The sequence below is a fragment of the Corapipo altera genome, unplaced genomic scaffold, assembly GCF_003945725.1.
Source record: "Corapipo altera isolate COAL_440 unplaced genomic scaffold, ASM394572v1 24, whole genome shotgun sequence".
Classification (NCBI taxonomy): Eukaryota; Metazoa; Chordata; class Aves; order Passeriformes; family Pipridae; genus Corapipo; species Corapipo altera.
Window position 1 is genome coordinate 1,651,239 of NW_020884903.1, and position 24,727 is coordinate 1,675,965.

The window sequence follows — 24,727 nt, forward strand, 5'->3', positions numbered from 1 at the left end:
AGAGTACTTCCTATAAAAGAAGTGATCTCCCCAGTTAATGAAGTAACTTCACTACTAAAAAGGAGTTTACAAATCAGTGCACAGATTCAATTTTAAACAAAAATGACAGTTCAGTACTCACTTTGCAAAGACAAGGTTCCATGCATGGATCTTCATTAATGCTACCAATCAGGCTGCAGTTACAACGCAGGCAGTTTGGATAGCCCCGATATCCAAATGCACAACGATCACATTTTTCTCCTGTGTAACCTTCTCTGCATTGACACTGACCTGGCCAAGTTCCTTGAATAGCAAAAGTAGAGATAAAAATAAATAAGAGCAGGCAACAGGCTGTTTTCAAGATGTCTCAGAGGATGTAAATAATTCAGCATTCCTTTTTCATTCCATTCTATGTTATATTCCACACAGATACCTGGCATAAGGTCAGTCTCTCCACCTATTTTTCATGCTAAAGTACCAGATGCACAGAAACTGCAGCAAAATGGATTTTGTGACAGCTGTAACAGCATTCACAAACAACAGTGTTAGATCTCAATCCCTCACGCTGCTTTACATAGTAGGAGCCCACAATCCCATGTTATGCCTCAGCCTCACCTTCCTAAAGATTTACCATTACTTTGAAGTGGTACCTAACAGGCAGCCATTCAAAGGTAGGTAAGTGTTCCCTCAAACTAGAAATACAGCCAGATTTGAAGCTTAGGGAAAAGGCACTTCCTGCTCCCTTACCACGCTGCGAGTCAGAATGGTGCTCATCTTTAACACAGTCAGAACTCAGAGAGCCAAATGGGTCGCAGTCACAGGGGTAGCAGGGGTGATCCTCATATGGAGAAACCTACAAAATGATAGTTTTCTGTCAAATTCTGAAATTATTAACTGGGAAAACTACAGTTACGTCTGTTTCTTGTCTTTGATCACCAAAACTAAAAGTAATGAAGACTGGAAAAAGCTGTTATGGAACAATAGATCAAAATAGATCTAGTTTTAGCAAACAGAAGGATCAGGGGATTGCAGTCTAGAAAAAAACTTAAATGTAGGAACAAAATTTGGTCTTCAATAGCACAAAGGTATAGTAACTGCTAAGGGCTAGATGCTGAAGCCTGACACCCTGAGCATAAATGGACATTTTTTTAAATGTAACAGTAATTAACCACTGTGATGGCTTGCCAAAGACAGTGAAATGTTGAAGACAAGAATGGATGCTTTTTGCAAAGATATTCTGGTTCAAAGAGGAAGGAAATTAAAGAAATCTTTGGCTCTGTGTTCAATGGAAGGACAGATTATCTATTAATGTAGACTCATTCTGACTTCATGACCTATGTATCTTTGAAATATAAAGTGATGCAATGAATATGGCAAGGACTTTATTTTGTTTCAGGGAAAATTTTCCTTTGAGGTGATTCAGCTGTAAAGCAAATCATTAATGACTTCTAGACACACATTTAATGGCTACAAGTTGATTGAAGACTTTTCTTCAATGCTTCTTACAGCAACTGTAAGATAATCTCTGACTCCAATTTACTTCTTTGGATGAGCTGTGCCAGCTACCTAGCCATACTCCTATGGACTCAAACTCTGTTAGCCACATCTTAACAAACGTATTCTAGAGTTTAGGTCATTTTTCCAAAGAGTGACACTTGTCAATAAACTGGAAAGTACACAGGTTCAGAGAGCACAAGTCCTACAATAATCACATCAAGAAGAATATTTGTTGCAACATCTCATGAGCCAAAGAGTCTGATCTTAAAACCATGTAACATTCCTTTTTAACACTGTTTGACAGGGGTTGATTCAGGATGGTACATAATGTTAGCACTTTTGAAGACTTAAATACTGGCACTTTTTATAGCTTTATCCACAGGAAAAATGGGTTTCCTATCAGAACATGCACATTTCCACACTACTATGTCAAGCTTCATCCTCACCTATTTTTTTCTTCTCCAACAGCTTGACCTGCCCTCCCACACAGTTGGACAAGTATTTTGGTTTTTCCTGAAAGTTTTGCTGTTATGTGATTTACAAAAAAACCCTCTATAGTTCTTAGCTATTATGTAACTGATCAAAATATATATATTACTTACAATCAGCTGAAATACACACCATGATACTACACTGTAATTCACCAAAACATGAGAATAGTATTTTCTAGATCTTACTTTGTGTGGTCTAAAATATCCATCAGCACACATTTCACAGTTGATCCCAGTAGTATGTTGAGTACAGTTTAAACACACGCCACCTCCTGTATACTGGCCATGAATATCCATGCTCCTTTTCTGATCTGCAATACTCTGATTGTAATAACAATCTTCTGCTTTGTTATGACAGTTGCACTCTGAGAAGAAATGGAAATAATTATTTTTTTTATTTATATTGTGTAACAGTTCCTATACCACTGACATTTTTCAAAGTGGAAAATATAAGTAAAAGAGCTTTTTGACACTTGTCTCAAAAGTGTGCTTTTTCCCTTTAACTGTGCTATATGCTTCAACAGTCTTAATACACTCTACTTCTTAGCAAGTTAGCACATTTCAAAACCACTATCACCACTTCAATCGCACTGGTTTTAACAGTATTCTGTAGATCCCACTAAGACAATCCTGTCAGGACTGAGGTCAGTAGTGATGTGTTAATTAGTAATAACTGTTCCTTCATTTTCTGTCTTCTGCAGAAGAAAATCTGCCCAATTCCTCTCTTATTTGTATTATAGGCAAAAATCTGAGAAGTCAACAATGCCAGTACACAAGTATAAATTTGATTTAGGTTGGAGGATACTTCAGTCCAAACTGTCATAAACAACTACTTTCCAAAGAGTGATATTAAGACTGGTGCAAATGCTTTAACCAAAAAACCTACTTTTCCATCCAGAACTTTAAATTTTATCTAATAAGTTCTTAATTGTCTGCAGCTTGTGCTACGCATTAGCACTGTGAAGAGAGAAAATGCATCGACTAGCCCTAGCAACACAATCAGCCATACCGGCACAGCTTAAGTCAATCTATCAGACAATCTGAAATGTAATTGGCCAATAGGGAGTTTCTTTCAAAACCTTTGTTATCAGAACAAAGTTGTTCATCTGACAAAATTTATGATCAATGTAAGAAATTTGCATTTCAAGTAGCTAACAAAATGATTGATGCAAATCTGCTAGTTTCTACAGGAGTACAATAAATCCACAAATTCCTTTGAAAAAGAGACTATGAAAGCTATACTATATGACAACTTCACTAGCCAGCAAGTCAGGTTGGACAGATTATTTAAAATCAACTTAACAGTTACGATTAGAAGTAGGTTTTCTACCTTTGAACAATCCCATGAAGACAGTTCAGAGTTCATGGATTTTTCTTGGGAATTAGTACAGATCTATATGAAAGCAAACTCAAGCAAGAAAATAGTAAGACTTTATGAAACTAACTAAATGTCTGCATACTTACTCTCACATTTGTTCCCTGCAGAAAGGGTTCCTGGTCTCCATGGTTTCTGGTGGTAGCCTGGACAGCATTTGTTACAGCTCTCTCCACATGTGTTGTGTTCACACTGGCATTGCAACTTCTAAGAATAAAAAATTCACTTCCTTTAAATATTTTTAATGGATAATTTAATCAATGTTGCCAAAAGTCTGCCCAGTATCGGCCTAACTCCAAAAAATGTCAAGACCCACAAATACCCTACAATTAACATTAAATTGCTCAACTATGCTATACCAACTCTCGGGAAATAGCCTTTCTAGAACAGGAGGGGCAAATCTCCTGTGTTGCAAGAGAGACTATTTCTTGTGCCCCTTGAATTGTTTAAATTCAATGCCAAAGAAAAAGAGATTACTTCAAAAAAGTTACACTACCAGAGACCCAGATATGCTTCCTCAGAAAAGGAAGAAAAATATGGCAAATAATTTGTATGCACCATATCCTAAGATCTTTTACCTTTCTCTTTCTCATTCTCCTTAGGTGATTTTTTTATTTTAATTGGAAAAGTTGTTTTGTGAAAAAAATGAGACTAAAGAATACCTTTGTGACTTCATCCAGAGGGCAGCTTCGAGCATGGCCATAACAAATACACATACCACCAACAGAGATGTCCTTTATTGAATAGTAGTACTACAAAAAACAAAGTTCAAAAAGGGATGAATAAAAGACATTTAAACATATTTACATTTCCCTGTCTGACTCTGCAAAATAAAGTATCAGCATTTGATTACACTGTGACTTGAAAAATAAAATAAATACTTTAAAGTATTTGGCATTTGGGGAAACCTTCTATTTTTGCTTTATTTATTTTTCCCATGTTTTTCCTCATTGGTATGAAACAATAACTTACTTTTAACTTTTAAGTAAGTATGTAAAATTCCTCAGCTTCAGGAAAGACCACCAAATGTGACCTCAGCCAAAATTTACTTGTAAAAAAAAAACCACCTTTTTTTCACCCTTTAAGAAACCATAAAGCATTAAAAAATTGTCATATTATAACGTCAGTGGGAACTAAGAGTATGCTTTCTTAACATGGGAACTCCGCCCTCCCTTAAAACCATTTTGCACACTCACTTCCAGACCAGCTCTTTGTTACTACCGTGTAGCCACTGAAATATTCTATCCAAACTCTTAGCTTCAAAATCAGTGATACAGCAGAATACTATCCATTAATATTGCCAGGTGGTGAGCAAAAGCAACATACACAAGGAAAGGATTTCATTTTCAAGGCAAAGAAGAGGCAGGAAATGACCATCTGGGTTCAGTTACAGCTGCAGTATCAACATAGTTGGCCTGTTTGTATCCTGGGAATTATGTGCTACAGGGGAATGAAAAAGAGAAACTTTTTGAGGATACTTCTAAGAGAAGAGTTCAAGACTGTCAGACCTAACAACCCTGAAGTCATCTGGTTCAGGAAGAGGAGGTGTTCCTGGGTGGTCAGACATGCTGACTCCTGGACTGTTATTTCTTTGAACGATCTTGGAACTGTAATAAAATAGACTCTTTGATTTCATACTTGTTTTTTTTAATGTTTTAAAATTTCTTATTATGTTTAGTGTTTTAGGAGGGTTTTTAATGTTACGCTTGAACTACAAAAATCATTCAGGGACTTATCATGAACAGTAAATCCTTAACTACAGAGAAGGAGGTTGAGACTGAGAAAAGGAGGAGGACAAGAGCAGAATTGTATTTTTCACTGCATTCCCTCCTTCATCTCCTTTATGTTTTCTTACAGAGTATGGGTCACAGCAGCTGTGTGCAGCTTGAAGTTGAACAAGAGAGACCAATGCTAATCAAATGCTACAGACAGAAATAAATAAACGAAGACAGAAATAAAGGTGCTGTTGAACACTTAGAAAAGTTCTGCATTGGCCATTTTTCAGGACTATGTACAAGAAACCAAACATAATTGGTATCAACAGCTGGATGCAGAGTCTTCAAAAACAATAAAACAGCATCCAAAAAGCTGGAAGTGATTAGCTTTGTTATAGTTGGTTGCACAGTGAGACACAAAGCGAGACATCAGTATTTGGGAACTCTGCCCAAAAAAACCTATGTGTTCTGAAAAAGAAAATGTGTAGCTTTTCATGCACAACTGCACTAAGTAGTGCTAGGTGGAGTAGTCCTAAACCCGGGATTGCGCAACTGTGTATGTTACAAAAGCAGTGGGAATGCTTGTCCTCAATATTCTTGTTTCTCAGCAGTATGTTTGTATGCTTCCACGTCAACCCTTTCCTTTTGGTGGTGTATTTCTTGATATTCCAATACTATCAATAGATCTAAATATCAACCAGCCTGCTCCACAGGAACACCTCACCAGCTCAGGCTGTGCATTTCCCTACTGCCAGCAAGGCACAAGCTGGAGCAGCCATCCAATACTCTGCTCTTGAAGTCTTCATGCTGGCAATTCCCATAGGAGTCAGACAGAACATACAAAACATTCAGATTTTACACTTTAAAATGCTGCAGCTGAATGAGCACCTGCATGACCAAGGTAGAAGTGGCCCTGACTTGAAAGTACCCACCAAATTTGACCAAATTTAAACAAATCCAAATTCCTTTCTCCCTTGTACTCAGCTATCCAGACAGCACAAGGATTGCCTGTATCAGAGAAGTCACAAACTGCGAGAGTCCTGTTCCTGCACAAGGAAGCGTTGCCTGCAGATATTATTCAAGGCAAAGAGCTAGAAAGGAAGGGATAGAGGAAACACTTCTTATGTTTTTCTGTCCTCATCAGAAAGCCTACTTCATAGAAAAACTTGAAGCCTGTGATGTCATAACCTATGAATTGTGGGCAAATTAAGATGGTCAAAATGGCGAGATACAAAGCAGAAATACTGCAGAACTGTCAGTCAAGGTAGATGCTGTCATTAGGGTTCCAATACCGAATTTATATGAGAGCATGGAGAAGTCAGCCTAAGCGCTTGGGGCCTCAGTTTCCTCAGTTTCAATATCAAATGTGTATGTATCAGTTAACACTCTCAGAATTCTCTCCAAGGTTTTACATTATTATTACATTATTATCATGGGCTTTGAAACAAAAATTAAGAAAATTCTCATGAGACATGAAAATTCACAATGGCAAGGTTTTTGAGTATTTATTTTTATGAATGACAGCACTGGGTCCTGAAATCCTTGATACACCAGAAAAGGTACTACATTTGCATCAACAGCAACCTCAAGTGATATTTCCATAATCCAAACCATATTTTTAATTTTGATGATAAAGCATTACAGAAACACTGTCCCTAGCATAAATCATTTACAGAAATAAGTAAAACAAAACAAACAAAAAAACCAAATAAAAACAATCTCTAAAAAGTTTTCTCTCAAAGTTGTTTAATTGTTTATGACAAGGTTATTGTTGTTAATGCTGCCAAAGGGAAGGCAAGAATTAACAACCTATCAAAACAACTCTGAATGGCAAAGATTAAGAACTGCCTCTTTCCAAAGGAGATAAGAATATTCTCTCCCATCAAGCTATTCTGAATACCCTTTATGAACAATCAGCTTACCCTTCTGGTAACAATGGGGTCTAGTTCTTTAGGATCATTGTGGCTGAGAGTCATGAGGTCAGCATTCAGAGTTCTAATACGCTGCAGTCGTAGGCGAATGTATCGTGCAGAAGTAAATTCCAAAAGCTTCTGTGAAGGATCATCAGCGCTAGGCCTACCATTGATCAGTGATGTGTGAATCTAGAAGGAAAGGCTGGCTTAATCATAAATATAATTGTGATTCGTTTGGAACAACATCAATCTGAGAGTTAAAACCACAGAACTTAAACTTCTTTCCCAACAGCTCAAGATGGTGACATGTTAAACTACACAGAATTCCTTTTTTTTCCCCATTGTCTATCTGCAGGTAAAATTCCTGCTTCCTGACTCACACATTTCTGAAACCACCACTATCAGTTCATCATAGTCCTGAGACTCCTGGACTTTTGTGGAGATAGCACAAAGAGAAGAACAGTAACAAGGCTAGTCCCTAGTTCCTGCAGTCTTCCTTCCTCTCCCTCATTGAGATGGAACATGTAACTCTGGCCATAGGCACAATTTTGTCCTTACAGATCTCTTCTCCACAAATAGAAAAGATCTTATTGCGAAACATAATATGGCACACATTCTTAATCTGGGGTCATTAATTCTACACTTAGAAGTGACAGGGCTGCACAGTCAGCAAGGAGTATTTGGTGATATGAGAAAGCAGTGGGAAGCCACAACACAGATGACAATTGAAAGCAAGGGGCTGCCACCACAAATCCACTCATCTGGCCTCCATCTTTCTTGCACAGGTCTAATCGGCTCCCCTAAGATGACATTTGGTATCAAGCTGCACAGCTTACTCTGTGCTTCCTTCTTTCCAAAGTAACTTAGGAATACACAAGGATACAGTCTCATATGACCCTACAGTTCCGGTTCCATTTTATGGAAGAAACTGAAAATCAAAACCCTACAGGCAATAAACAAATGTTAAAAAGTTCACCGGGTGTCCATAACAAATGGGCCAGTCAGCTGCATTTTAGAGTTCATGACATATCCCCCTTTATGAGGAGTAATTTTGTCTCACATACTACTCTTGAACCCAATAGTTTTAACTTTGTCCAGTACTGTCAAATTGTTCCCCTGAAAATATTTCTAAATAACGAAGAATATTTTACTCGTATTTAAAAAAACCCAGGTACTTAGTTCTGTAGTGGAGCTAGGGGCTTCCTAGAGAGTAATTGTGTTATTTCAAATACATACAAGGGGAGACTAGTAATGGAGGTCACACTTCCAAAATTATAATTTTGCCATTTATTGGTTACCACCATTCCATCTTAATATTCTAACACACTGTGTTCAAAGAATTCCACTTTTCTGATACCCCATTCATTTTCCAACTGCAGAATAACAGTTCTGAAAACCAAAATTTTTCCAGGTCCAAACTTGCAAATTAAGACCACCCTATACAGTGTTCAGTTCTCACAGAAACACAGAGAATTCTTCTAGTCCATTTCCTATGCCAAAGCAGGATTTACTAAATTTGTTAGATGTTTGACCAATTTGTTCTTGAAGACCATGGTTGGTCCTGACTCTACAATCCTCCAAGGCAATCTATTCCAGCCCTTTCTGGCTTTATTGTTAGAAATGTTCCTGGTCTCTAACCCATGTTTTCCTAGTTACAATTTCAGAACTTTTCTTACATCCTGTCACAGACAGGACTTTTCCTCCTTGTACCCATGTTTTATGCAACTGAAGACCGAACCTGCCCACCACAGTCAGTCTGTTCTCTCTAGGAAAATTGGTGGCAAGATATTCATTCAGAAGTCATGTTTTCTGCTGGGAACTGCAAGGCAGAATTGTTGGTCGAATATTCAAATATCACTGCACTGCTTCTATTGAAAAATTTAACATACATATAATCGACTATAGATGTATTCCAAATTCTGTAAGAATACACTATAATTTTTAGAGACAGTAAAGGAATCTTTCCAAGCAGGAAAAGGCAAAAACAGTAGGGGATAGTGACTAAGACACTAAAGAACAAATATAATGATTCTCCTCACACACTGCTAAATTTGGCTAATATATTGCTTATATAAGCTTAAACACAGAGATATATTTGTATTACATCTTTTTTTACTTATTTGTACCCCATAATTCAGGACCATTTTCAAATAACTGCATTTTAAGCCTTGGAATTCATCACAAGCCCTAACTTCATTATGTAAATTTCCGGAAGCAGATCTTCAAGAAGTATTAATCAGGCAAACAACAGAACTTACAATAGAGCAGCTATACCTCTTCAAACCTGTAAAAAATCTAGCAGTTAAAATAGCACCATGTCTGATTTGGCAAAAAATGTTATTATTGACATCCACGTTTAGATACGTGGTCTTTTTACCCAAACAGTTATTTCACACCAAGACACTTCAAGCTGATTGCAGAACATCAGGATGCTAACAAGTGCTGGATATAAGACAGACGCTTATTGAGATCAGCTGGTCTGCAGGATTCATACAGGGCTATTCTTACGTTCAGCAGAGTGGCTAGAATAAATTACAAAGCACTAAATACATGTATTTTCAAAAGGGTGCCAAGGGTCCAGGTTGTGAGATATTCTGCACAGGGAATATTCCTGTCTGACAGACATTCCATTTACAACGAAGCAGCCTGTCCTTCGTGAATGACAGGTTTTATGCATGTGTGTTTATCGATTGCTTGGATCTATGGGCCAAAGCCAACTGGATGAGGTTCAACAAGGCCAAGTGCTGGGTTTCATGAGGAGCAGCTGAGGAAGCTGGGGTTGTTTAGCCTGGAGAAAAGGAGGCTCAAGGGGGATCTTATTGCTCTCTACAACTACCTGCAAGGAGGTTGTAGCCAGGTTGCGTGTCAGTCTTTTCTCCCAGACAACAAGTGATACAATAAGAGGAAATGGCTTTGAGTTGTGCCAAGGGAGTTTCAGTTTGAAAATTAGTAAATTTTTTTTCAAGGAAAGGGTTGTCAAGTACTGGAACAGGCTGCCCAGGGAAGTGGTGGAGTTACCATCCCAGGAAGCATTAAAAAGACGTTAAGTGTGTCACTTAAGGACATGGTTTATTGGTGAACTTAGCAGTGCATTGTGTTAATGGTTGGACTAGATGACCTTAAAAGTATTTATTAATCTAAATGATTCTATGATTTTATGCAATACATTGAAATTTAATGCTGTCATTTTTTATGTTCTTATTTTTTCTGTTACTGCACTCAAAAAAAAAAAAAAAAGGCATAATGTTTTGGATAGTGTGACCCAATTAATTATGTGTACCATCGGGAAAAATGAATGAGGAAAAAAAAGTCCGTAAATTGAATCTTTGGCATCCTTCGAGCTGGAGTTGTATGCTCTATTAAATGTACATTACAAGAGGCACTGTTCATACATAGTCAACCTAAAAGTTTTCTGGTTAATTATGTAGACAGGTTAAGTTTCTTTGTTCCATCTGATCTGTTGGGTAGATGCTAACATGACTGCAATAAACATTTGATTGAAGTGAATGGGACTTGATGTTACTGAATTTCATTGTGTTTTCCTTGCTGATAATTTCAAGTTTATGTGAATGTTTGACACACTTTGGCCCTTAGCTGCATACATTCCAATCTTTATTTATTCAAGAAATAAAAACATACTGATTTCTATTAAGCTAAGAGTTATTAGCACTCTCCATGGGACAACGCCACATTTATTATCACGGTCATACATTACAGCATTCACAATAGAATAACCACTGGTTTTAATGTATCATTTCATTATGTGGCTGCCTCTATGTAATAAATTACACAAGTACCATGAATAGAGTTTGTTAAAAGAAAGAACAATCAACAGCGAGGCTGCACAACTCATAGCCCTTTTAATTATGCTACATCCCTGAAACAATGCCAAGGCTTGTTTAGGAGTTCCAGCTGTGCCAAGCACTTCAACAGTGTTTGCAGCTTTATCTCACACAACCAGGTGTTCCTAACACAGGAATTTTCTCTACTAAATGAAAAACCTGGCAGAACATAGAGCCTCTGTTACAGTCTTTCAGGATAAAGTAACTAATAATTTACAGCTAATAGCTACCATCAAATTGTGAGAGAACAAAGAGCTTAGTAATGGGAATACATAGAGCCAAAGACATGTTTCATCCCAACATTTTAAAGTTTACTTTTCTGGTACATGATATAAAGACAATACCATTAAAGAAGATTAACAGATCACCTGGTAGTGCTGATGGCGATGAACTCCGTAACTGCAATTGAAAGGTTTTCAAATTGCTATCAGTCCATGTTCTTCATCACAAACTACAAGTACAAAAACCAACATACCTCTCCATGTTCCAGGGGAACTAATCTGGAGTAATAGGAGGTGCAGATCACTTCATCATCTCTCTTGTAAGTTGGTGGTCCAATTCTTGGAGTAATATTATAACGAGTTAAACATTCGGTATCACTAATTGCATAGTACTGCCATGGTCTGAACTCTGTGCCATCTATGGAGCGTTCCAAAATCCAGTTTCCAGGTCGTGGAGCATTAGCAGCTTTGATGATGACATATGCAACTTGAAAGACCTGAAAAAAATGCAAGAAGAAAATTTCAATACTTCATTATGTTCTATAAGACCACTAGAAGCAAAGTGGATAGCAAATTAAAAACTTAAAAAGCAGTTTACATAGGGAGAGAGTAAAATTTGGTACAGTAACTCTGGATAAATTTTTTGCAAAAACTTTTGACAAGGGGTCTGTCTAATTGTGTTTAGGGCATCAGTCTATGCTGATGTAATAGCTGAAATCTATCTACACTGTACATTTCAGGATTAGTTGGGTGTAACATTCATTCTGTGAGAAATGTGCTATTTAGCTTTTTTGAGCCTTTGAGGGAGTCAAAGATTTGTGTATTGGTTGGGGGGTTTTTTGTTTGTTTGTTTTGTGTTGATCGGGGGTTTTTTTACATAGATGCAGCCTAAAAAAACCTCTTTGTTTCATATTTTAGCCCAGAATTTAATCCTCTTTGTAATAGCATTTATGATAAGTTTTTTACACCCTATATTAAAAATTTCTGTGCATTCCCTTTTCATTCTGTGTTAGTTATTTCAGCAGAAGACTACTTACAGACTGCTAAAAATACTGAGGGACAAATAAGGTGAATATGACAAAAATAATGGTGACAAAATAGCTAATATTCTTAAATAAAGAATTCTTGAATAAAGCTGGCCCTGAACTAGCTACAGCATTAGACACGAACACCGAAGTGCACTTATTGCAAAGCTACTATCTCCTCCCTCACCCAATACCCACAACATCACTTCCCTTAAAAAGGCTGCATTTAGCAAATTCGTAACACTTCTATACAGGAGTGTAATGTTTCATACACACTAGAGTATCAAGCCACATTTAGATGAAAGAAAAACTCTGTATTATTCAACCATCTCAGAGGAATGTATTCCCACCTGAGCAGACTGCCTGGTCGGCTGCTATTATCATCATAATTCCTGTCTGCATGTGCACTATTAATACTATGTTGAGCTCCAATTTGGCTGAAACCAGTTCTTTCATACATTATAAATTCAAATTTTTAGGCTTTTGTTTTGCAATACATTAAAGCCAGAGCAAGAATAGCACTTGCCACATAAAAGGAGGTTTTGATTTTTTCAAATGGGGAAATAAACTCCCAAAGATAAATAGTAACTGCATTGTGTATGCAATCGGGAAACTACTTTTGAAACAAGACGTTCTTTAAGTGAACAGAACTTTGATTAGGAGGTCTTGCACACATGACAAGGAAAAAATTCAGTGATACTTACCTTCAGATGACTTACTAACTTTAACACCTTAAAAAAAGTAAAACAATCTCAATTTCTTATTAAAATCAGACAGAATTAAAAAAATTATATTCACTTGGTCTGATTTTTTTTACAGGCACTTCCATTTTATCCTCTGAGATATCAAGCAGATACAAACAGAACATTCCTAGTTGTTTCAATAAATATGAAAATTTACACAAAGTGAGGATTTTGCCTACTGTGACATTTCAGCAATGCAAGCAGAAGCAAACAAAAGGAGAAGCCAGCTCAGTGTTTAGTTAGCCGTCCAGTCTTAGAAATAAAATTTCTCTCAGGTTTGTGAATCCTCTGTTGTTCAGCACAGTCTCAAAATCTGATTAAAGTTAAGTGAACATCAAGAATTATAATCCAGCTTCCATGAAGAGTTAGTTTTAAATAAAGCTTACATCATGCCAACAATCTCAGACTGAAAAAAAAAAAAGGAAAAGCCAAAATATATGCTTTTAAAGGGAAAAGGAACATTATTTGGGCAGACTTCAAGTGAAGCAACTATATTCCCTACCTACAACCTGGATTTCATTGAATCAGTCAGAGGTAGTTGAGTTATATACCTGTTTCTCACTCAGCTTTGCACACACAGAATCTGACGGATCATTTTGGTACCCTGAACCTGAAGACAATTGTATGTGACAGGTGTCACTTGTATGGGTATTTTCTCCATCACAGAAAAGAACTTCAGAAAGCTTCAGAGAAGTTTTATTGACTGAGCTTAAGAACAGCTATGCACTTTATTTATTTATTTTTCCTCTCTGCTTGCTGTCATCAACTAAACTGCTTCCCTACTTATTACACAGTTGGCTGAACAACAAATGATCTACTTTTGATTACGCTGAGATTTTTCAAGACCCATTATAGTCTGCAGCTGGTGTGGCTAGTTTTAAATCCAGTTCCAACTAGTAACAATGAGCTATCTTTCATCACAAACTAACTGCAGTCACTGCTGCAGAAGCAAAAGATATTTACAAGAATATGCAAGTTAAATTTACTTTAAATATCGAGTTTCTTGGTGAGGGGGGAGTGAAGGGAAAAGCCAATTAAAAATTATCATTTTCACAGCAACTGTGCACAATTCAATAAATTAAATCTTTTCAAGTCAATGTTTTTCCAGGAAAACAGTAGCCATGGTTGGTACCCAAGACATCTAGGGGTTGATCTTTTCTGCATGTGTACAGTTCACAAAAAGCTAAAATGTAGATATTTAACAGTATAAACGCTAAAGAAGCAGTGAAAAAATCAGTGAATGATTCTATACACTTCTAAGTATGGACAGTACAGAAAACAACTGCCTTCTTTTCCCGTGGATCCTCTCAACTCTCTTCCCTTTACACACATAGCTCATAGGTATCCAAAAATACTTCACAGGTAAATTCATAGGATAATGAATATCAGCAACATCAGGAAAATTTGTCAGTCCCTGAAATAATATAGGTTAAATAAAGAAATTAAGGATTTTGTATACATGCTCTTGGCCTCAAGAAATCAGAAGACAACCTATCAGTAGGAGGTATATTCTCAGGGATTATGTTTCCAAGTAAGGGAATGAAGCTGAAGGAAAGGATCAAGGTCATCCAAGTGCTTGCTGACAAAGATGCTTAAAGAATTGTCAGCAGGTTTTGCAGACCTCATATCTCACAAACTCTGCAACCCAAAATGGATCTGAACCAATAAGTCTATGTAATGCAAACTGATTTTCCAACATCCTTTGAGCACTTCTTCATAGAATTTTATAAGTTCATTGGGTTTGAACATCACCAAAAGCAGTTTCTTACCGCTTTCCACATCCATTCAGTGCCCACCAACCAGCTACATGATAAACCTGAGCTGTGGGGCACAAGAGCTAATGATTTGTACACTAATTTGACTGTATAACTTTCCCAGAACTAACTTCCTTATTGAACTACAAGGGTAAAAAGGGCAAGTCAAAGCAAGTTAACAATTCTCAAGCAACCATAGATTAAAAGTGTCATTTTACAGGCATTTCAATCCTGACTGTTAAGATTAGCCAAATAAACTTGTTCTAAGGAACCTCTTCTTTGCAGCAGCTGAGTTTACAGTCAGCCAGCAGTGGGGACACAGCAGATGCTAGCCACAAATCCCCATTTCCAAGGGCATGGTCAGTGCTCTACAACCCACACAGACAACATGCCCTGGCAAGCACAGTTTTCCTGGTAGTCTTTCTGGATAAAGACTCCCAGTCATATTTTTCAATATATGTGAATTGAAGACAACAACAGAGAAGATTCTGTCTTTGTGTAATTATGAGTATTTGAGCCTCAGGCTCCAAAAATTAAAAGCTAATGGGAAACATGAGTCCCAACATATTTTTTTCTAAATTTCAGGAATATTTAAAGAACAGAGGTACCAACTTCTACTTCAAATCTACATCCCAATTCAAATCCAGACTCCAATTGACCTTGAAAAAACCTGAAAGGAGCATACGATTTCAGAACCTCAGGATTAACTTCAGTGTCCCATTGATCAGTGAAGAAAGGGAATCTAAAAAGCAGCTAAGTATGTTTTTTAAACAGCATGACCAGTCCTGTGGTGAAAATGTTTATTACAAATAACACAATTCACATATTTAAAATGAAACTGCAAGATTTATTCAGTTCAATATAAACCTGGTTACAAGAAAAGCCTCTTTTTCTCAGATTTCATTTTATTGTCTAAAATAATCTGTGCAAACCCTCAAAGAGTAGAAGACTACATAAAGGGATATTTTAAATATCAGCTTATATTGTTCACAGAAATGTCTTTTTAAGGGATAAAGATGGCTTCAGTCTCTTAGAGACTGTGAGGCCTAGCAATTGTTTGCAATGTTTTGCTCTGAGTGTTCTGTGATGTTAAAAGTGCAAAATACACTAAATTCAGCAGAATTTCTAGTCTCATTAATTATATTTTCTTGAAATTTTGATCCATGATGTGCAGCTGTTGTTTTGGAATAGAAGGAAAATTCATTTTACTTAAGAACTGCCTTGAAAGAATGTACAGATGAACACCCTGAATCTTGCATCATCAGTTTTACAAAGCCATAAAAGGCTTTTAAGGCAGCTTGCCACGTAAAACAAATTAGCATTAGTCCAGTGATGTCAACAGAATAATATTTTTTTACACCAGCAAACAATGTATCTCTACAGAAATCTGTTCTTGCCAGTTCATTTCAAGATTAAAGCTTTGTACAAATCATATATTTACATTCTTTTTTACTTTCTAATAGAAGAAACTACAAATTCCTCTTATATCAGCCTCTGAGTGGCAATCCAGTATCATAAAATATTCATGAGCTACAACTTACTCGGAAGTGGCGTTGTTTTCTCAACTTGATACTATGGGTCTTCTAAGAAGAACTGGTGTTGCTTTACAATTCAAGAACTTTACGATATACAAACATCTGCCATTCTGCTATGCCAAGTATACAGACTATATTTAAATACCTTTAAAAGTCTGAAGCATGATAATAAAACTGAGGCAAATAGTCTTCGTTTAATGGTGTCACAGATTAATATTTTACAGCTGCCCCAATCACACTGCATAAATATGCAAGTCAGCATTTATTAAAGTCATAATTTCATAATATAACTGTCCAGGGGAGTCAAATTCAGGCAAAAACGCTGCTTTTATCAAAAACCGATGCTGCGCATTTTGTTTCTGTAAAACTAGCAGCGTAGGAAACACAAGGTCATAAATCAAATCTTAGTGTCTTGTACATCAATACGACACCTCATTGCTAAACTACTCTTTCCCCAGTTCTGGATCACTGCCAGATCCCCAGTTTTGGATCACATTCAATGGAAAGAGGGAGCCAGGGCGGGGTGGTGGTAGAGTGTGTGGGAAGGAAAGACAATCAGACATTGGATCCTGGAAAGACTGAAAGGCACACTAGAATAAATGTACCTAGTTGTTACAGCGTAAGTGAGCTAAAGAATCCTGACATAAGCCCTACCTACCGTTATAAAATACTTAGCATTAGCTATAAATAGCACAGATTCCACAAAGGAGGAAGATCAAAACAGCAATTTCAATATTGCTTTTATTAGCCAGACCTCTTCTTTCAATGAGATTTCATCAAACTGCTTTTCAGTCCAGCCGTTTTTAGACTAAATAAACTAAGTACAAGGTAGAATACAAGCTGAAAGAATATCCTCTATTCCCTTCACCTTTGAGCCAAGAGATGAGTACAGCCTTAGAAATTCAAAAAGGGTAAACTGGAGCGGAGTTTTCACCAGCTAAGGGAATCTTCCCCATATTTGCCAGACAAGGCTATGTTTCAGCACTCACAAACCCAATTGCTTAGATTATATCTCTAAAATGTACAATGATAACAATCCCAAGAAACAATCAAATCCTCTTAGAGCTAGAACTTCTGGTAATTACAAAAGAACGCATCAGAAATATGATCAGATGGTCATTTTTTACATCATGAAAAGATGGCACTCTGGCAAGGAAAGTTGAAGGACTTGTTTACTTTAATATGCTAGTTAACAGATTGCATGCACAAAGCTTGAAATGTAAAAAAAGAAGTACCAATGCTAAAGTTATATTGTAATCCACGTAATTACAGGTACTGACTTTCAGGAATATTTTTCAAGGTCCTAGAAGAGTATTTTAACTCATTCTCAAGCTAATGTATGAAGTAAACAATTACCAAAACCAATAAGGTCCTTCATATGCTTTTCTTTTGTGTTTTCTTTACTCATGCTGACTCACTTAAAATAAGCACACCAAGTCAGCTCTAATAACTCATTTACTCAAGTCATCTCTATTAACCGAATCCTTTCTCACAGAGCATAATTTACATTCAGTTTGCATAGCCCTAGATGCCTTCTCTCTCTTAAAGTCTCCAAGGAAAACACAGAAAAAAGGCCCCTTAGGGGAAACTTTTCAAATCGAATTAGTGAAACTGAGCGTGGGTCAGGAGAGGAAAGATGTGCATGTGGTGAAACATCAACAGCACTAAGACTGGAGAATAGAAGATTTAGAGGGCAGCTCAGCTGGTCTGTTTCCAAAGTGAAATTGTTCTAGGAGGATAAAAACTAAGGCATTCCCTCCTTCATTTTTCCTTCCTGTTTGTCCATCTACAAACTAAACACAAAGCTAACTCTTCAAACAACAAGAAAGTCTTATCCAAACCTTCTGTCACTGACAAAAGACACCCTGTGATTATTTTCCTAACAGTTCTGCTTTCTAATTAAAGAGCAAACTAGGCACTTGCTTAACCTATGCTTCATTTGAAAACATCAAAGTTAAACCTTCCGTTTTAATCTTTAAAATAACTTTCAAACTGGGTCTAGAGATCTTGCAAAAGCTTCTTACCAACTGTACACCTCAAATATGCATTTCTTAGTAAGTAACAAAGCTTCTTCCAGAGTTTGGAACCATCCATGTATTAATAATGAATTGTTGAGCTATGATTTTCAAACAACTTAGTTAGCCCAGTGCATAGATATGTTCAAAGCAAAACAACAAGAAAAAGCCAAGAAAAATACATTTTCTTCAGCAATTGTTTTGTCTTCTCTTGGAGCAGGGTAAAAGCCTTCTGATTCTTCCATGTCTAACAGACAAACTAATAAATTGGCAAATACTCTGTACAGTTGAGCAGCCTAAGAATGATAACCCCTCCAGGTCTGGACATGAAGTGCCAAAACAGAGGAACCAACTTCTGCCCAGACAGTTCCAGATTTCCCAGGGTCAGAAATCACTGTTTCAGAAATATAACCCCTAACTCTTCAGAAAAGCTGACAGCAAAAGTTCATAGAAGATATAATAGAGAACATTTCTTCCCAGTGCTCCTTCCAGCAAGATGGTGATCAGAATCAAGTCAGAAAAGAAGCACAGAAAGTGGCAAATCAACTTTTCTTTTAGCAGCACCACTTTTGCCCCATTTTATGCATGTTTTGCATTGTAGTCCTTAAGGATATCCCTCAACTGAGGAAAGTCAGACTTCCCAGGGTTCTGGATATCCTACAATTTACACTTCAATCTGACCATTAGGTTACAGTAACAGGTTGTATATTTAATGTAAATATGAAAAAAAACCTGAGAAATTTAAAAAGTTTAACTTGTGACCTACTGTGAGATAATTGATGCGAATGCAATAACCCTACAGTCACTTACCTTTCTCTCCTCTAAAACTCATTATATGAGTTACAATACCTATGGATCTAATATTTGGAAGTATTATGTGTTGTTATCTTACAGCAAATGGCAGTATTTCACCTATGTCCTACTCCAAATTATTTACTTTTTTTATGAAACTGTACAACAATCAGGTTGACAGTTATAGCTAATAAACAGAAACAAATGTATCCTCACATATAAAATCTGTGCTTAGGCCAATACCCTGAAAACACTGCTGCTTAAAAATAAGTCCTTGATAACAGAGACTTCAAGTAACTCCCAAGAAACCAAAGGTGGAAGAACACAATATCAGAGGACTGCTGGGGAAAAGACAAAAGGGTCAGGTAGAGGAAAGTTATCAAGACATAAGGAATTGGTACAGATGGAATAGGTTACCAAAACAGAAGAAACATATACAATTGTTACTGTGCCATGATAGGAAGTCTGATAGGAACAAAATCTTCAAGATGCTCTAAGACAATGGTTGGAAACCACATCCGTTTAAAATCAGTTCATATTAGCATATTTAACCAAAGTCCTCTTGAAGAATTAACTCACACATATCCTACCACTTAAACACAGAGGAGCTGCAATCAATTGCATTGGCTTACATCTACATACATTTAATCACACTCATCTAAATGTTACTCACCTGCCTTAAATCCAAAGTGATGGTGACCCAGTGGTATTGCCTTCCATTCTGAATGCTGGGACTCTGCCACCAGTTATTGGTACCATCAATTGCACTGGAAATTGGGTGCTGCTCTGTTTCAAAGCAAAATAATTAAACATCTCTTGGAAATAAATCTCACTGCATTTTTCTAACCCAGCACATTTATTTCACACTGAGCACAATTTCTTCCTGCCATAAAAAGGTAAAAGCTGATATTTGCCCTCAGACAATAAGGCTGTCACTGGATCCTGCAGTGCTCAATGGTGATAGAAGGTGCTCACACTTTCCGTCAGCCCTTTGCTCAAAGGTAGTTGCACTCACGTAGTAGGGAGACTAAAACTAAAACATATTTGACAGCAATACACTCTGTATTCACAAGGAACGGTTAAAAGAAAGACACAAACCGAAGAAACAAAAAAAGAAACACATGAAACTTGCCTTTGGGATTGGCACTGTGACTGTCACAGACACGGCACTGGGCGTTGCGGAGGGGCCGTCCAGGGACATGCTCCACCAGTTTGCAGAACATCTCTGGTCCCTTCTCCCCACAGGTGGCATTGGTGGAGATGTGAGCATTGCTGGCCAGGTTCAAAATGGCAGGGAACAGGCCTTGCAAGAAATAATGTGACATTGTAAGACATGCAAAATTGGCACCCTGACAGCAATATCCCTATTATTTCACTCCACATTTGCATGCCTTATTCTAAGGAAAACAAGAGTTTTTGCAAACCAACTTTCCCACTTGGAAACCTTCCTTTGCATTGTGAATTGATCAAAACCAGGAGGGCAACTGGCCCACTGCCAGAAGCAAGGAGGGACTGTACAGCACACACTCAGCTGGTATGGAAAACAGCATTTAACAGGAGCTCTCTGCAGCAACAGCAACACCACTACCCTGAACAACATGCTCCAGGGCTTGCAAGATTTAAGGACTGAACTTTAGCCCTTTGCTACAGGCTCTTCTGCAGTCTTTGTAAAGTCTAAGGGATATTGTGCTTGCTACTTATTAATCTTTACACAAACACTTTACTGTACTTTCAAATGGTGTCGTTCTTGTGCACTGGAATAATGTAACAACAGACAAAGGGTTTTCAAGATTACTACTACAAGACCAGGAATCCTCAGCCTTCTCTAAAAGGAGTAAAGTTTTACTTTGGCTTGAAGGCTACTGATAAAATGTCAAGAATACTGTACGTCACAAAAGTTAAGCACAGTTTCTCAGCAATGTTGTTATCAGTTTCAAGGCATCCGCCCTGAGCTAAAAAGCTTTTATTTCTTTCATAGTTATGATGTAACAGATACTCCATTTGCACTCAGAAGCAACTCTGAAAAACAGAAATTAATTTGAAAAGTCCTGTCTTTAGAGATTTCTGCCCATTGGGCAGAAATCAAAGCTAAGAGCCTTGATATGGTGTATTAAGAGTGCGACAAGAATTGTCAGTGTTGCAATAGTGAGGTATGAAAATCACGTTTCTTCTGTTATAAGGAATTCTGGAAACAATAAAAAATAAAACCTAGTCATATTTGGGAAAATATAGGCCTTTTTCACTACTAAAGCTGCATAAATTATTTTATTTCATTATCTACAACATACATCAAAACAAACTAATATTAAAATTTAGCTTTTCTTAGCTGTTCATGCATATAAATATCTCAAATGCGGGTGCCAAGAGGATGATAACAGGCTCTTTTCAGTGGTACTCAGCAACAGGATGAGAAGCAGTGGCCATAAACTAAAACATATGAAGTTTCATCTCACCATGAGGAAGAACTTCTTTACATTGAGAGTGGTAGAGCACTGTAACAGACTGCCCAGGGAAGTCATGGAGTCTCCCTCTCATGTTCCTGTGTAACCTGTTCTAGGTGACCCTGCCTTGGCAGAGGGGTTGGACTAGATGATCCCTACAAGTCCCTTCCAACCCTAACAATTCCCTGATCCTGTGTTCTCAACAAGGTAACATTAAATATTCCTTTAAAGTGTCTTTGCTCAGCAATTGCATTGCCCTGGAAAGCCTGGAGAAAAGTTTCAGTGTTGTTTAAGACTTGCCTTCAGCTATTGAAAATCTGGCTAAATCATAACCCTGTGTACCACAGCATGAATTACAAATGGTGTGTTTTCAATTGTGCTATGCTTGAAACTTAATAGGAGAGAGACAGAGTTTTTTATTTTCTTGAATCCTGAGTATAATTAATTTAAGTTAAACCCAGACTAGGTCAGATGCCTTGTTCTCATGATACCTAAATCTGATGCAGACAAGGATGTTAAAGTCATCCTATTGATCACTTTAGTGAGGCTCTTTTGTCAGTAATGTGCTTTCTGCACAGGTTTCTCTCACCTCTTACAATACATGTGAAGTGTAGCTCCAGATCTATAGCTGAAAACAAAGAAATGCCACCCCCTGTTCTCCTATTGGACAAGAAAGCTCAGTGGTGGAAGAGGGTATCTTTTCTTATGTTACTCTCCAATTACATAAAATCTTCCTTATTTGGTATTCATTACTGTTCTTGCAGGGGTCTATCAACCTGTTTTCAAGAGCTATCCATTCATTCCCAGGTCATTCACTACCTTCACTCTCGCTACAGAGTAGCCCTGCCATTTCTTTCCAGGATCATTTGTTACAGTGACATAAATTATCTCCAATAAACTTTGGTACACGGAGTTGTGCCAAAGGAAGAGCAAAGATATCTCATGATGAGTTTTCTGGGTCCCACAGAGATAAGAAGAAAGTACACTTCAATCCAAGTGAGTTGCACTGGAGTTTGGCCCCAGAATCCAAATAAAGAGTTTGTTAGCTTTACTCTGCAAGGTACTGCATCTCTTCAAATCCTAGTTGATTATGTTCACCTCTGAGTCTCTTTAACCCAATTCCACATTACGCGAACTGCAAAGGTGCAGCCACTTTTGCAGCAGGGAAGATAGAGAATAATGTAGAAGATGATTTATTTAGAAACAATAAGCATCTGCAAAAAAAAAAATAGAAAAAAGGCAAATTGCAAATAAATGAGTTGCATCTTTAAAGAACTTTGTTCCTCTTCAGTCTTTTATTAAGAAAATTCAGGCACTCAGAGTTTGGAGTTCAAAAGCTCTTAGATGCTCCTCTGCCAATCTCCATTCAACCTCTCTCTCCCCGCCCCCCCAAAAAAACCCCTCACCAAACATCTGGTAATATATATTTTTATTGCTTCTAGGAAGAAGTAGGTATGATAAAGATGAGCAACCACAGAATTAGTCACTTAAATGAGCCCTTTACATATAACAGGTGACTGTGGTCATATCCTGCTATAAAATCCAAGTGGCTGTAAGAGACATAAAACTCCAGCAGAAGATCCCATGTTTCTTTAAACTGAACTTTTGGCAAATTATAGTTGCGCTCTTGAAGATATCACAGAATCACAAAGTCATTTAGGTTGGAAAGGTCCTCTGAGATCATCAAGTCCAACCTTTGATGGATCACCACCTTGTCATCTAGACCATGGCACTAAGTGCCACGTTCAGTCATTTCTTGAACAGCTCCAGAAGCAATCACTCCACCACTTCCCTGGGCAGTCCATTTCAATGTTTAACAGCTCTTCCTGTGATGAAATTACTCTAAATATTCAACTTGGACCGCCCTGGTGCAGCTTGAGGCTATGGCCTCTCATCCTGTCACTAGTTGCCTAGGAGAAGAGGCCGACCCCCCCCTTGCTACAATCTCCTTTCAGGTAGTTGTAGAGAGTGATAAGGTCTCCCCTGAGCCTACTTTTCTCCAGGCTAAAAAACCCCAGCTCCCTCAGCCACTCCTCACAGGACTTACTCTCTAGACCCTTCATTTATGTAACTTTTACAGTTGTCTATCTAAAGTATAGCACAAATGATTGATTGAATTGGATTTATCAAATTATTCTCACTAGAAAGGAAGGCAAGTGCTACATATAAAACCATCACTGTTTTACTGCTGAACTTTCAGGCTCCATTATCACATTAGATGACTGAAGTTTTGAACCAGCCTTGAGAGATGGCGACAGAGCCACATGGATCTGTACAGAATTCAGCAGCAGACTTCTCAGCTTGCTAATCAAGTTTGATTGACTATATTCTATTTGTAAAAATACCTTGCAACCAACTTTGCATTTAAGTATTTGCCACTTTGTGTTTCCACCGTTGGGCCCAACTCTGTTTGGGAATTTCAGTTCAGCATTTTGCAAGAGACTGTAGTGGTCCTGAGAAGAGTTGGAAGAATTTTTAAATCCAGCTCATTCACTTCTAACTGCTAGCCAGTTCTTTTCATGGTAAGGTGAACTCTTTAACTCGATTTTGTTCCCACCTACTCTGCTGCTCATTTGCCCCAGAGATTCACATACCTCCCAATGCCAGAAATTGAAGTGTATAGATGCTAATTTGACCTTGAGAAAGAATAGCAATCGGTTCGCTACAGCTCAGCACAAAAGCCAACCACGTTTCAATTAGATGTTCAAGTAAGTTGCTCTATTTTGTAAGGACTTGGTTTTAGACAGATGTGTGACTAAAACTCAGTAGAGGAGAACTGAAAAGCTGAGTTGGTACTGTCAGAACTATGTCATTCAGAGTTTTCCTACAGGAAAGGCAAAACAGCCCAAGCTCAGAAAAAGCAGAGGGAATCACATCCATAATAAGGTGATCTGCAATATGGATATGGCAGAATTTGTCACATTCACATTCCACAATGTTCATTTCTTCAAGAAACACCAATAAGGAATAATTCAAAGGCTGGATGGATTTGTTGTATGCATAGCTCAGCAGGTAGACCTTATGGTGAAGGACGTCGCATTAATATCTCACCAAACGTCAGGGAAAAGGCTTGTTCATAATGAAGCCAGGTGTAATGTATTAGATGATGAACAGGTGGTCAGCATGCAGTATGCCAGGGAAAAGGAAGATGGGCAAAGAGCTTTAAGGTAGATGAGGCAGTCAACTACTATTTTATGGGCTTCAACATGCCTATTGACTCCAGTTCTTCAGAATGAATGGGGACAGTTGGAGCACGAAGCTTACTGGGGCAGATTCAAAGTGCTGACAATTCAGATAAGTCATCATGGATTGATACACATCAGTGCCTAAGTAAAGGACGGCTGCAGCCAGGACAGCTATCTCTCTATTGTTAAGGTAATGGTCGACCA

General features: G+C 37.6%; 1 protein-coding gene across 1 annotated transcript in view; it reads right to left on the reverse strand.

The window, feature by feature from the left end:
• The window catches only part of LAMA1 (laminin subunit alpha 1), a 100,779-nt gene that overhangs the window by 59,192 nt on the left and 16,860 nt on the right, over positions 1-24,727 (reverse strand). The window contains exons 2-10 of the mRNA XM_027650954.1: positions 20,030-20,200; positions 19,571-19,683; positions 11,288-11,530; positions 6,980-7,159; positions 4,005-4,094; positions 3,432-3,549; positions 2,154-2,332; positions 727-832; positions 122-282 (exon numbers count right to left, since the gene is read on the reverse strand). Of these exons, the coding sequence (XP_027506755.1) occupies positions 122-282; positions 727-832; positions 2,154-2,332; positions 3,432-3,549; positions 4,005-4,094; positions 6,980-7,159; positions 11,288-11,530; positions 19,571-19,683; positions 20,030-20,120 (1,281 nt within the window). The 5' untranslated portion in view covers positions 20,121-20,200. The remainder of the gene's footprint in view (positions 1-121; positions 283-726; positions 833-2,153; positions 2,333-3,431; positions 3,550-4,004; positions 4,095-6,979; positions 7,160-11,287; positions 11,531-19,570; positions 19,684-20,029; positions 20,201-24,727) is intronic.